The following is a 15,332-nucleotide window of genomic DNA, read 5'->3' as shown; positions in this document are numbered from 1 at the left end:
GGTCATTGTGCCAATTTTTAATACTCAAAGTACTCGTGCAGAGTGGATTTTAATTCAGAATTACAAAGCAGCAGTTAACTCTAGTTTTCCCAAGGACTTTGCCAAGTATGGGGAAATTGCCTATTTCTCCCAATATTTAGTTTAGGAGATGACAACCTTGCGTGCGTGCGTGCGTGCGTGTGTGTGTGTGTGTGTGTGTGTAACACACAGTCCTTTGATTCTGCTTCCTACATAGCCTTTGAATCTTTTCTCCCTGCTATCAATCCTGGTTCAGACCCTCCTCATCTCTCCAGTCTTGCTGTCCCTCCAACCTTCTAGTTATACTGCTTCTATTATTTGTCTCAAATCCCAAATACACGTCTCTTTTATAACTCCTCCAATGACTCCCCACTGTCTAGAAAAAAACTCAGGGTACTCATCTGGATACCCAAGACCTTTCATGACTCAGCTGGAGCGTAATTACTCTTGCCGCAAGTCTCCATTTAAGGCTCTTTTTCCCAGTACAACCTTCTCTGATCTCCCTGTCTCCCATTCCCCACCCCCCAGGTCTTTACTGTCTCTGTGCCAAACTAATGCCCATATAAGTTTTGTGTATCTCTGGTACATAGTGATGCTTGAAAAATTACTGAGTTAGATATAACAACCACAATTACTCGAAGTTGATATGACAAGCAAACAGAAAGGACATTGTTGGGGGGGAGGGGGGGAGGGAGAAGGGAGGGAGGTTTTGGTGATGGGGAGCAATAATCAGCCACAATGTATATCGACAAAATAAAATTAAAAAAGAAAAAAAAAGAAAAAAAGAAAAATTACTGAGTTAGCAAATAAGTTTCATTCATCCACTTAGAATTGTGAGTCTGTCTTCACTATTAGGTTCTGAGCCTTTCTCTAAGAGCATTGGGTAACATGGTGTATATCATAGAAAAAGCAAAGATCCTGGAGGTGAATTTGGGTTTAAAACTGTGCTCAAAACTGTGCTCTGACTGCGCACTCACAAGCTGTTTCCTCAGCTGTGAAATGAAGGTGACAACTCCCTGAAGGGTTGTGAAGAATAGACATGATGCATCTAATGTCAGATGCATAGTAGGTGACCAGATATTCTCTTTCCTTGACTCCAACTTACTTACAATTTACCAGATATTCTTCAAAATTTATGAGTAACACCCCAATAGAAAGCTTTTGTTTTGTATTGTATGCTTCCAAATGGCTCTGTCCTATAAAGGTTAAATGTTAGAAGATTTGAAACCCCTCCTCTCTCCCACCCTAGTCATCAGAGATTATACTTACTACCTTACTTAATTCCTCAAATGGTTCTCTAAATTATTATCCCCATTTCATAGCCAAGAAAGCTGGAGCAAAGAAAAGGTAATGGATTTACCTTTAGAAAGACAGCTGGGCTTTTCAGAATCCTCTCCATTGACTCTCAGCTCCGGGCTCTTTCCTTTATGCTGTGTTGCCCTCATGTTTAGTCCTACAAATGCGTGCTTTTAAATACAACCACTTATTTTTAAAAAATTAAAACCAACACTCCAATGATGACTGTTTAAGTTAGGGTTTAAGTCAGTCATTTTAATTAAAAATATTATATTTTTAAAAGTAGAGTCCTTTCAGCCCATAATTTGGGACTGAATAGTGGCTGACTAACACAACCTCACAGACCTTACCTCTTGGAAACTTGCTTTCTTCATCTCTAATTTGAGAATAATAGTACCCACCTCATGGGAACATGAGGATGAAATGAGTTAACACATGCAATCCTACTACACACGAAACAGGACCTGACACATGGTGGTGCTCAGCATCAGCTATGACCATCATCACTACAAGGACTGTTTTGCTTGAGATCCTATCTCATGGGACCTTTGGGTTGTCCTTTAACGTGCTCCATTATAGGAAAGAAGAACACAAAGAAAACATATTCACTCAATGATTCTTGCTTAATTGAGAACTCTAATAATAAAAAAGGCACTTTAAAGGCAAAAAAAAGTAATTTTATTGACTGCTAATCTTACCATGAAATACCTATAAGAAATAATTACAAAATAATGCAGTTTTTACATACTTTTGGTATCATCCTGATATGATGATCCTTTCACAGAAAGGATTATTTACAGTTTATGTAGATATAAAGCTCACTGCTGGAAATACAAATGTGGATGTGTAGAGGCAATATATACCAAACTGGTATACTGACTAGCAATGGATATGTAACAAATGTAGAATAAATAACAGCTTTATACTTTTCTTTTCCTGTTTTATTTTTTAAAACAATTTCCAAATACAAAAATGTAGATTATTCAAAGTGGATTTTCATATACATATATATTATTCTGCTGCAAACAGTGGACCAAAAAGCAAGAATGTTCTTTAACATGTTTCATTTTTGAAAACCCACAAGACTATTCACAAATCCAATTAGAAAGAGGGTGTGCAAAACCATCAACAATGCTGGCAAAACCCTGAAGACCTGATTCTGGCTGAAGCAGAGAGAAAGTAAAGTATAAAGCCCTACCTGTTTAATTTTTTTTTTTTTTTTTTAATGTTTGCAAGAAACACTAGGAGCTAAGGAAATGCACTGCATTATGATCTAAACTCTTTAGAGTACAAACTTCACCAGGATTTGTCTCTTAAGCATTTGTAAGAAATAGTGAATTATTTAATGACTTAAAAGTAAAACAGACATTAAATAATCCTTTCATACTTTTAGAGAGACTGAGATATTTTTATACATTCTGATATCTGAAACTTTGGTTCTTTTAAAGCATTTGATGAAAACAAAATAATTTCATGACCACGGAACTCTGTAGAACCTTTTTCCTTTTAAAGTGTCAGGTGAAACTAATTTGACAAGGCTCTGTTGCATGCACACCCGTGCCTGGTGCAGGAGGGGCAGCACAGAGGGGGTGTGTCCGTGTTCACTATTTGTTTTATAATACTGACTCCCATCCTCAGGTAACACTGCTTATGTTCTGCTGTACCCGAAATCTATTTCTTTTTTATCTGAGAACATAATTTTGTACAAAAATATGACTATTTGTTCAGAAAATAATATATAGTTTGGTTTTTTTTTAATAAAACCTGGCAGATAGAAAAAATGGTATATCAAAACATGGTAAACAAATGTTGTAAAATACTAAATCATTAAAAAATCTCATAGAAAGACATTGTGCTATGAAGTACTCTCCTAAAGTGTGAGCAACGTTTTTACTATACTTCAAAAGGCTGATAAATTCACTCTCCTGACTTGATTTCATTATATATTATAACAGCAGCACAGCGGTAACTATCTGAAAAATGGCCCTTTCTTGTATGTTACCATCTCCTGTATACCTTTACTTCAAACTTAACGACACACTCTAAATCAGTGGTTTTCAACCCTGTTGCATATAAATTCCATCTGGAGAACTTTGAAAGAAAAGGCAATTCCACCAGGGTCCCGCCACAAGAGACTAATTTAATTGATCTGGGGTGGGACCCAAACATTGTTATTTTTTTAAAAGCTCCCAAAATAATTCTAATATGCAATCAGGGCTGAGAATCATGGCCAAAGGCACATGAGGAAAGTCATTCTTAATTCTACATACTTTAACTGATTGTCCATAGGTATCATTCATTCAGTGATGTATCAATATTAAACAAGGAATTTTACGTATACTAGATGGTCATGGAAGCCAAAGTGAAAAGTTAGTAAGCTTTAAACACATATAAACACACACAATCCCATGTATTTATATGTATAACATATACATATAGTTAGGGTATTTTGGTTAAGCAGAAACTAGCATTACCATAATTTGCTCTTGATAATGAAACAAAAACAAAATCCAACCAAACAAAAATCACCACCAACCACAAACATTTTCTAAGATATTTCCAGAAATTTAACAGAAACCAGTTTTGTAAACTCCACAAAATGCACTATGACATGAACATAATTAATCAGTTACTTGGATGAGGAACTCAGCTGAGTCCTAGAGCTTTGTGGAAGAGCAAAGAGGAGCACATGGCACTCAGCAGGTATAAAGGAGTCACTAGGGATCACAGCATGCACAGTCTTCTGGTTATTGCTTGATTCACGTCTTCTTGACTCAGCGTGCTTCTGTTACGTACATATCTTTGGCTTGCTAGAACCACATGATTTTGATCACTTCATTAGTGTTCACTTTGGGACAGCCTCAGTGAGGCAGTAATGGCTATATACTAGGTAAGGTTTCTCCATTGAAAGAAGAGAAAACCTTCCCTCTCTCCTCCCTCAAACCATGAGCATTTCATGAGGGAGTCGTAAAAAAAATTTACAAGGAAACAAATAAAACTAACAGTATCTTTCATGTGATAAAAAATGTGATGTTATGTGTAACTGGATTAAAAAACAACAGATGAACAAACACACCATAGTCCAATACTCTGAAGGCTTGGTAACCAGTAAAGAGCACTTCCTTCCAAAGGATCAATGAACTTCTGGCACTTGTCTTGCTGTACATTCTCTGTAGTTCTTTTACCTCTGCATAATACTTAAAGTGCAACTGTCACAAGGCTTTTGTTTCCATTGTAAATATTATAAAGAAAGAGCTATGTTTGGGGTGAGGAAAATATGGCACAAGTAGTATGTAAAGAACCCACAACATTCACAGCCTCCAGCACACAGCAGGCTGCCCATAAGGCTGCACGCAGATGGACTTTATACAACAAACTCTGGAACTTCATCATGAGTGAGATCCAGAGAAAAGTATTTGCTGGTTCTTTTGACTGGAAAAGCATCTTGGATGTTGACACACTGCTGAGCCAAGCAGCTATTGCAGTAGAGGCCTTCCTCATCCAGTTCATGGCCACATCCAAAGGTATAACTCTGAGCAGTGTCCTGACACAGACCCGCAATGCGCAAGAAGTCTTTCTGGTAAAGTCTGATGTCATCAAGGCTCAAACTATGTCGATCGGTGGAGGTCTTTGGTTTTCGACATATAGTCTGCAAAATAAGGAGGGATTAAAACAACTTTAAGAATACAGACTAAACAAAAGGTTAGCATATGTGCCCTGCAAAGAGAGATTCTGCAAAATCATAAAAGGTTAAGTAATCCCTATATGTCAGAAAGTGGTTTCCAATCTAAGAGTTTCTGGACCCCTGAGGCCCTGTCAGAAAATACATCAACACCACCACCACCACCAATAATAACAGCAGCTAACATTTTCTGAGCACTTACTATATGCCAGGCCCTTATCTAAATACTCTGCATATATTAATCTTCCTAACAGCCCTATGAGGCAGGTGATATTATTCTTCCCATTTTATAAATAAATATTACAAAGCAAAGAGATGCAAATACAACAGGAATCCAACTATCCTTAGCATTTCAGAAATCAAGCAATTATCTTAAAATAAGGCTACATAGGTGAAGATACTGTTTGCTTTTTCACTGGGATATGGCAATTCAATGTGGCAACACTCTTACGCTGAGATCTGTTAGAAATGGGAAAACAAACCAATTACTCAAGTAACACAGTTTGAAGAACTATTTTCTGAAAAGTCAGAATTCCTGGGTAGCACATAAAGTGTTCTTGGTGCCGAAAAGGTTTGGAGGCAGCACCAGGACTGAGAGGCGGCTCCTGAACACTCAAAGATGTCATGTTCTGCCAATTGCTTTCCATAGCAGGGAGCAGACTTTTGGAACTCATTATCCCAAGAGGTGGTACTGGTGACAAATATAAATAGACTAAAAATGGTTCAGATCATTACGTGAATGGAAGATACTTTTAATGGATTATTTAGGGAAACTAGGCATTGTTTCCTCCAACTTTAGCTGCTTAAACCACAAAGGAAAACCTTGTTAGAAGAAGATACCACTTTCACAAGACACAAAAGTTCCTAAAGGATATTGTTCTAAGAAGTGTCACATCTAAGTGACACTCCAGCACAGGATAATCCCTTGTGCTGAAGCAGGCTTCCCAGGCTGCAACAGGACTGCACACAGAGAATCATTTGGTCACCTCACAAACTCTCAAGGCAGGCACACAAATGTTCTCCCCATCTGTAGGTGTGGAATCTGATTCTCAGCTGCGCCCATGAACATTTCTGTACAGTAAAAGTTAACACTGAGTGGCAGAGTTGGGGTACAAAGTAGGCGGTTTGACTCTGGAGCCCCTACTCCAATTCATCATGCTACACACACTGCTTAAAAGATTACTATAGGAGCTCTCAGAAAAAATATTTAATAAACACCATTTGTACATTATTATGGCTACTTCAATGGAAGTAAAAGAAAGAAAGGACAAATGTGAAAAAAGGGAAGAAAGGGGGGGAAATAGTATGTAACAAAGAGAGCCAGAATGCAAGAGAAAGAAAGAAAAGAGAGAAACACATATAGAAGGCAAAAAAAATAAGACGCAGAGAGAACAAGGAAGAGAGTCACAGAAGGAGGGAGAGAATGCTCAGAAAATAGAGGTGAGCATCAATTGCACAGTATATCCAAATGCTGCGCCCATGAGCTTCAGGAATTTTATCTATATTTTTAACATTCTAATAGTTTAACCAGTGATCACAGGTTGTCAAACGCTCTAGTTCAGCATACTTTGAAAATTCAATCTGAATGAAATAATCTGAGTGTGGAAACATTTCTGCCATAACACACCTGACAAGAATATTATTCTCCCACATTGATGAAGTCAGTCAACACACACACACACACACACGCACACGCACAACCTTGAAGCCTGAAGACCAGAGGCTTCCCTCCTAAAGTGTGAAGCAAAGAATACAATTTATCCAAATGAAAATCAACTCAAAGTGGAACTAACAAATAAAGTAAAAATAAATTCAGAATAAAACTAGAATGTATGTTTTTTGCTCATCTGTATAAATATAAATGTAAATTCCTATTTAAAATTTTCTATAACTCCAGTTCCTAATCTAAATTTGCCGATGCCTTCAGTACCTGTGGGAGAGAATCAGTGCTCTGGCCACGAAGTCTGACAACTGTTTCTGAAGAGCTGGAGGTGGAAGAACCAATTTCTTTCACAATCAACCCTGAAGTAAAACACAGAGATAAAAACAATGAACACTTCAAATTATTCACATCTTTTACATATTCTGATATATACTACTCCCAGGAATGAAAAATCAAATATTAACCGTTACTGAAAAGTCTCATTGTGACTTGTTGGTGGCAGAAAACTAGGGTGTCACACATTCTCTCAGCTTAAATAGAGGGTAATGAGTAAATGTGAGGTTAAAGAGGAGGAAGGAGTTTTGAGTCTGAATTTTCTAAAATAAATCCTAATTAAGCTCTATATGAGTAAGTTAGGAATAAAAATAAAGACTGTAAGTGTAAAGCAGTCTCTTTACTATATCCCATAAAGTTGCCCCCATTTCCATATATCACTGATTTTGAATTTAACCCTTGCTGAACAGTGGTGTGGGCTTCTAGGTCTGAGTCCACTTGGGTGAGCCATGGTAAGTGTGGGGACTCCGGCATCTGGAGTCAGACAGATCTGGGATGGAACCTGACCCAGACAGGCTCAGATAATTAATTAGCTGTGTACTTTGGCCAGTTACATAGCCTCCCTGTGTCTCAGTCTCTTCCTCTTATAAAATGGGGTTGATACCAGCACCTGTTTACTATAGTTTTAATGATGATTAATCAGTGAATGCATGGAAAGTGTTAAGTACAGGGCCTGCATCTAGAACACAGTTCATGGGACTCTTCTTGGCTGATGAAAACACTGTGGCATGTGCCTCCTGCAGTAGATCCCACTGGTAAGAGACCAACATGGGAGGCCACAGTGAAAATTCAGTACTGGGGCTCTGAGATCAACAGAGCTCCTAACACCTCCGTGCTCAGGGGAAACCTGCTAAATTTTAAGAAACAGAAATCCAGGGCTGACACTTCCCTAACTGACTGTGGCATGCCAGTGAAGCACCCTGGAAAAATGTTTCAGAAGGTAAAATTACCAACAGGAACTGGTGATGTACATGAATACCATTGAAATTGTTCTTGCCAATAGGCGAAGCAAGTGAGAACATCAAGCCCTAGATCCATAAGGACAAACAGCTTCTTAAGAAAAGTGTATGTCCACCTGACAAAAAAAGAACCTTGAGAAATGTGATTTTTATTACTGCTAGCAGCCTACAGAAATCACTTGTGTTCTATCCCTTAACTCTTTAGAAATGTCTCATAATGATTCAGTGTCTAGTATATGCCTTGTATATATTAAGTGTTCAATTATTAGTTAAACTGTAACATGAAATATGAAGACATTCCTAGTTTACACGTAGACAGTTTAAAAACTCTCGGGTGATACCTTTAGCAGAGGGTCATGCTCTAGAAAGATCCTTATCTTTTAAAAAGCATTAAGCCTTTGAATGAATCCTCATAGGAACATGTGAACTTGTGCACTGGTTGGTACTTGGTATGGTTCCTTTAATACTTCCTGGTAAATGTGCCCTTGGCTAACATGCTTATAAATAATCCCCAAAACTCAGACCCACCGCTAATAAAATAAAAAGCATGGTTTCTCCAAAACCCAGACCCACCACTAGAAAAGTCACTATAAAGTTCCTACCACATTTGAATGAAAATGAAGAACAGAGTAGTGTACATCATCACTATTCAATCTTAGCTCAATATTTTAAAAACAATGTTTAAATGCTCAAATTGTATAGGATTTGGAAGACTAGGATGATGCAAGTAAGAAAAAATTAACTACCTATAACACTATCATTCAGAGATAAGGCTATTAATATTTTATGTATTTTCTTCCCTTTTTATATACATATAAACATTTTTTAATTAGACCATACTTTTATAGAATTTGTACTGTTTTCCATACCTATCTTTCTTATGTTATTAAATATTCTTTGAAAATCTTCTATTTAATGGCTGTATAATATTACATTGTATGAATAGAGAATAATTTAACCACTCATTGTTTTCTTTTTTTGGCTATTATAAATAACATTCAACAAATATTTTCTGTATATAAACCTTTTAAAAGAGCCATCCTATTTACTGAAATTTTATTTCTATTTAAAATTACAAAATTAACATTCACATGAAAATTAAAGACAGAAATGTTAAATACAAAGTGCAAGACAACTTCCCTCATATCCCTTCCCACAGGCACTTTGGTACATACGGTACAGACCATTTTCTTTCCACAAACATATAAATGTAGAGTTACCTGTGCACATATAATGTGCATATAGTTGTGAATTTATATTTAATATATATTGAAATGTATTTGTAAGGAGAATATTCAATATAATAAAGTAAATGGGCAGCAAATGCAAAGTTTGGTATATGAACTCTAAGCATGCCCAGGGCAACCAGCCTGCTGAGTCCATGTTGGTCAGGGAGAGTGATTCTCTGCAACCATGGAAGGTCTGTTCCTGGCACAGGTCTGGAGGCCATGCTTCTACTGGGCTAGCAAATAGAATTCTGAAGTAAAAAGCACCTCATGCTCTCGCCAAGTAAATGCCAGGATGGTGGGGTCTGTGTGTGTCGGTCTTGTTCATCTCTGATTCCCAGTGTCTGGGACCGGGAAGAGGCTCACTGAGCCTCAGGGACCGTGGGTCTGACAAGGGCAATGACAGGTCATGTCAGTCCTAACAGGACCTTTCACTCCATCAAAGCTGGAAGTGCCAGAACAAGCACTCAGGCCATTTCCTCAGTGCTGGTTCCTAAGGCACACTTCTCTAAAGAGCAAAGACTAAGTCATGCTGCGTGACAACCATAGTCAGAAGTGACTGAGGTTTATAAACAAAACCCACACTGCTGCCTTTTCTAAAAATGGAGCATCTTTTATATGATAGAAACATATTATATAATATTATATAATCCTATAATAGGGTTATAATGAATACATGCTTTCTAGAAGAATTCATACACATACAGAATTTAAGAGTGTCTTTTTAAGTCAACCCTGTTTTACACTTTTTCTTCCAGACTCCTGTACCAATATAATGTAGTGGAGAAAACAAAACAAAACACACCTAGAGGCTTGACTTCTGTTTCTAGCCATGCAGCATTTGTCCTCTCTAGTCTATAGGTTTTCTCATAAAAAAAGTAGGATGCCAGACTGAAGGGTCTCCAAGGCCCCTTTTAGATGCATTATATGATTCGCTGATTTAATATAGCAAAAATTAAAGAAAATCCTATTAGACAACTACCTTTTGCCCAAAGCACAGGGCAGAAGATGCTAAACTCCCAGTCCTGGGTACTTCTCCCCTTGCCTTTCTTCCACAGAAGGCACCTGATCCTGCAGTTCATGACACTGCCTTGGAATGGCTTTTATTCCAATCTTGTCTCTGATTTAGAGCCCCTACTGCCCCTTCTATTTTCTGAGGCTCCTGTTTGTCAGTCCAGGATAATCCACTACCTCAGGAGAAGAACTTCCCATAGAGCTCACCAGAGTGTCCATTCAGCTTCCGTGACAGGAGCATGTCCTCCGTAATATAGATGCACATATCTGGGCTGACTTCCAGAGACTCTTCATTCATCTGCTCCAGGTCCCTGGGGTCATCAACCAACATTTCTATTTCTGACACCAAAGAAGGAAAAGATATTTAGAGACATGAAGGGAAATGACCACCATAATTCATAGCCACACTTTGAGAGCACTGTGGAATTATTAACATTTGAAAATAAATTTGCTAATGGGATTCTTCAATAGGAAACTCTAGGGAGAATTCTCAACTGCACGCTACTTACTCTCTCTTTCACAGGATAGCTGGGTTATCTATATGTCTTCTTAATGCCATGATGTGAGTATCAATTATTCTTTATTCTTTAGAAAGAAAAAAAAACTGTACTACCATGCTGTAAACCAAGACTGACTCCTAATACCTACCAAGAACTGCTGACACAGGCAGAGGAGCAGCTCAGGAAGCTCCCCACTTCCCACAGCTGTCTACTCTCAGGGCTTTCAGTGACTTGATTTGAGGTCCACATGGATTCTATGGAAACCAGACATGGCCTGCAGTTTTCCTTAACAGTTTCAATATCTTTCCCCCAAAACTGAGTGCTATGGCACTTATTTGAGACAGAAATATAGTATAAAACAGAGGCACACAAATGCTACGTTTGGCTGACATAGGCTGTAGGTCTCATCTTACCTCCTTAACACAGATTAAGTTCCTAGCAGCCAGGTGCTATACAAGGGTACTTCAAAAAGTTCATGGAAAAATGGAATTAAAAGAGAATACAAATCTTTCCATGAACTTTTTTGAAGTACCCTCATATTTCTTTTATATTCCCTATAGTTCTGGTTACATGGGACGCACTTAAGAAACACTTCACTAATTAACCCAATGATGTAGACTTAAATCTTTTCTTTTGGAGGGGGGGTATCAGAAGTTCGAGATGTTTCTGTCACTATCACTGCATCCACTCTGTTGCCCTAAGCACTGCCTTATTTAATCTGGGTATCAAAAATACAGACATGAGGGCTGTAGGACTAGCCTCTACTCTACTTCACATAAACAGCTAAGACTTAGATTCTACAAGCACTCAACTGTGTGGCTGCAAAGGATCATGACCGGAGGGATGCTCTGTGCATAGTCAAACGCAAGCAACTCAACAAGACACTGAGGAAGATAGCAAGACACCCCTTCTTCTCCAGTACTACTACTTAGTTGCGCCCAAACATCAATTCTATACAACCAATACTTGGAAACACTGGGAGACGGAAAAAAAGAGAGCCCGTGACAGGGCATCCTGTTACCGTCATCCTGTGAGTCCTCCTCCAGTCGGTCCTTGCCACCACTCTCCACCCCTGAGGTGTGGGAGCTGCCATGGCTGGTCATTGAGCTGCAGGTTTTTAGCTTGCGGTGGATGGCGCTGCCAGAGTAGCTGTCCTCGGGCCCTGTGTCCCGGGGCTTGGTGTCTGCCTCGATGCCAGAGGTGTGGGAACTGCTGTGGCTAGCAGTGGAGTGACGAGACAGGCGCTTGTGCTTCATGCTGCCTGCGCTGCTCCCACTGGCCCGTGACCGCTTTTCCAGCTGGTCCATGTCGAGGTCTAGGTTGTCGCTGATGTAAGATTCTCGATACTGCTTCTTCTCTGTGTGGTGAGGAACACATCTCATTGTTAGTCAACGAGACAAAGCAGCGGTTGGTTAGATTAAGTGAGTCATCAGGCCAAGAACAAGGACAATTTTACATCGAAATCTAGGGATTTCAAAGTAGTGATAATTGAGATAGGAGCTTGACAAAATGAATAAAAACTAATACAATAGATTTGAGGGGAATATTTAAACTACTCAGAGAGTTTTGAAGCTCCAAACAGTTTAGAAGAGTGCTATGCAAAATGTAGTTGCAGACTGCTTCTTATCTGCAAATTTTTATTAGTCCACAGTGAAATAAGTAATTGAGAACAAACATTTAGAAACTTCTAGAGCAATATGACATGGCCACGACAGAGAATGTGATTCTATGTTTTGCAAAAGTATTATCAATACTCAGCATACTAGGTATATTAAAAATCTGGTCCTTCTCCATAATTTCAAAATCAGTGCTATAGAAGACTATTAAATAAATATAATTATGCTAATTGCCACTCATTTTATTTGTTCATTTGTTCAATTTGGTCCATTATGAGCTTACCTTTAGCTGCTGAATACAATTTAAAATAAAACTATTCTTCTGAGAATTTCTTTAAAAATTCTAATATTTAAATTTTCATAAATATAAGATTGCTTTTCTCTATTTAGGCTGAATTAGTGAAGTTTTATCATCTATTAAGAAAACATAGTAATTACTGCTGGTTTTATGACTTATACCTACGTGGCATCTGGCTGGTAAAACTGTGCTGTTCTTCCATGCAGTCAAAGAGATATTGGAAAGTCCCTTTAATCAAATACTAAACTAACCACTACATTAAGGCACAAAGTTATAATTGAGCTGCAGGTGTACACGAAAATATTATTTAAATTTAAATAATTTAAATTTAAAACAGAGAAACAGTTTAGCTTCCTTGCCCTTTTCATAGTGAAGAAAAATAGTATACTAAAACAATGTTACAAACAGAGAGTGCATTTGGAGAATGTTAAGTTGATATTACTTTAGAAACTGCTAACTAGTAGACTAATTGGGTTCTCAGGGCCCTGTTAGTGGATTTAATTGTCTCGTTTCTTAGTTAAGTGAAAATCCTTGCACTCTTGACCGCTCTTGCTGTCTGAATCCAGCTCTGAAGTATAATCACCACAGACTCCTCAGAGAGGGAATGAGCAGCAGGAGAAAAAGAAGGTACACTTTCCAGGATGCAAAACACAAAAAATGCTTGGAGAAGGCTCTGTGTACATCTCCAGGCTCCAGCCCATTCATGCCTTTCTAAGGAATTGGGCTGAAACACAAAGGCAAGTATGTGCTGCCACACAGAAGCAGGCTGGCACCGGACAACAGAGCCCAACACACGTATCACCACAACAAAAGTGCATGTCTCAACAAACCTTCTTTCAGGGAGCAGCCTGGGTTCTAATGATTCCTATCTTCTGAAGTCAACAGGGGTAAAGATGAAGCTGAAGAGCTAACGGAGCTTACAAAATTCTCATACAATTTTTAGTCACTGTAGTTTTAAAATAGCCATGTGGCCCTTGGAAGGGCGGAAAGCGAAGAGAAAAACGTAAAACATTTCTAGAAGGTTGGAGTTCTATAGTTCAGAGACAATTAGTGATTGTTTATCTAATAATTTAAAAGCTTTTTCTTCTTTTAAAAAGCTTTTCTATCTCTCCTTCCAGGACTGGCTGGTTAGCTCACATGGTTAGAGTGTGGTGTTGATAACACCAAAGTCAAGGGTTTGGATCACCATACCAGCCAGCTGCTAAAAAAAAAAAAAAAAAAATACACACATAAATTTCCTTTTGATAAACAGCCCTTCTACACTCAATTTCCTGATAGGTTTGGAGTTGATTATAGTTCCTCTATACTCACTAGAGTACTCATGAGAAGAAAAGCACTTGCCAGGCTGTCTTCTACCTAGTAGGAGCCTGGTGTGAATCATATGTCAACATGTCAGTGTGGCCTTGGTGTTCCACGTGGCTGGCTTCTGCTCCCCTCTTAGTGCTGTATCATTTAGACCCTTTGCAAACATTTAAGAAACTTCACACCACTCATCTACAAACTGAGGAAAGCATTTACACAATTCTAAATTTTATTCTAAGAAATGCAAAATGCAATCTCTTACACACACACACACACACACACACACACACACACACACACACACACACACACACACACACACACACACACACACACACACACACACCCTGTTATCACTGGTGTCAAGAACACATATCATCAATATATCTGTGTTCTTTTTATTCACTCTGTTGTAAAAGCCCAGAGACCACATAGTTTCTCATACATTATTTTGGAATATAATGCAGCAAATGTGACGTCTTCACATAACACCTAAGATAGCTCCAGCTATAGAATAAAGGTGGGCTTTAACTCATGACACAAGGCATGTCTTTCCTTCTCTTCTAAACCCTATGGAAAAATTCTTGTGATCATGTTCTACTATAAAATGCTAAAATAGTGTTCAAGACAAGGTGACTCTAAATGAAACTTGGTTCAGAAAAACACTGACTCTTTTTATGCTGTTGTTTTGCTAAACTAATGCCAAGAAAAAGGCATTTCTTGTTAAAATGATGGAGCCCGCAAATGTGGATTAGGTAATTGGATTCAGGCCAAAGCTGGCCCACAGAAACTCGGTTTCAACCTTTCTTCAGTCCCGGAGGTACCTCTAAGCAGAGAAAATGAAGTATGTTTTCTTTGCAAGAAGGAAAAAAAAAAAAAAAAAAAAAAAAAAAGACTACCCTCAAAATCTATCCACGCTCATCTAAATACAAGATTCAATTTACACCTTTATCATTCCTTCCTTCCCCTGCTGCTCTGGTTTTGAATGTTGTTCCTCCCAAACTCATGTTGAAATTTAATTGCCATTTTAACAGTATTAAGACGTGAAACCTTTAAGAGGTGATCAGGACATGAGGACTCATGACTGGATTAATGCTGTTATCTCAGGAATGGATTAGTTTGGGCCCCTTTTACGCTCTTCCTTGCCTTCCTGCCTTCTACCACAGGTAGATGCAGCAGAAAGGCCCTTTCCAGACGCTGGCCCCTCAATCTCAGACTTCCCAGATTCCAGAACTTTGAAGAAATACATTTCTGTTCCTTATAAATTACCCAGTCTGTGGTATTTTGTTACAGCAGCAGGAAATAGATTAAGACACCTACTCACTTAAGCCCCCAAATATATTTGGTACTCTGTTTAGCAATGGACAAAGCCCTCCCTCCCCATCTAAGTACTCAAAATTCTTTGTAATTTTACCTTAGAACCTA

At 38.4% G+C, this 15,332-nt stretch overlaps 1 protein-coding gene across 3 annotated transcripts in view; it reads right to left on the bottom strand.

Annotated features, from left to right (window-relative positions):
* Positions 1 to 2,006: 2,006 nt before the first annotated feature.
* FRMD6 (FERM domain containing 6) overlaps positions 2,007 to 15,332 on the bottom strand; it is a 76,399-nt gene continuing 63,073 nt past the window's right edge. For all 3 annotated transcript variants that reach the window (XM_063089720.1, XM_063089722.1, XM_063089721.1), the window contains exons 11-14: positions 11,713 to 12,048; positions 10,399 to 10,530; positions 6,927 to 7,018; positions 2,007 to 4,963 (exon numbers count right to left, since the gene is read on the bottom strand). In XM_063089720.1, coding sequence (XP_062945790.1) covers positions 4,679 to 4,963; positions 6,927 to 7,018; positions 10,399 to 10,530; positions 11,713 to 12,048 — 845 coding nt within the window. In that variant the 3' untranslated portion in view covers positions 2,007 to 4,678. The remainder of the gene's footprint in view (positions 4,964 to 6,926; positions 7,019 to 10,398; positions 10,531 to 11,712; positions 12,049 to 15,332) is intronic.

This window comes from Cynocephalus volans, chromosome 3 (genome assembly GCF_027409185.1).
Source record: "Cynocephalus volans isolate mCynVol1 chromosome 3, mCynVol1.pri, whole genome shotgun sequence".
Classification (NCBI taxonomy): domain Eukaryota; kingdom Metazoa; phylum Chordata; class Mammalia; order Dermoptera; family Cynocephalidae; genus Cynocephalus; species Cynocephalus volans.
The sequence above is the reverse complement of the archived record's forward strand: the minus strand, read 5'-3'. Positions and strand labels throughout refer to the sequence as shown.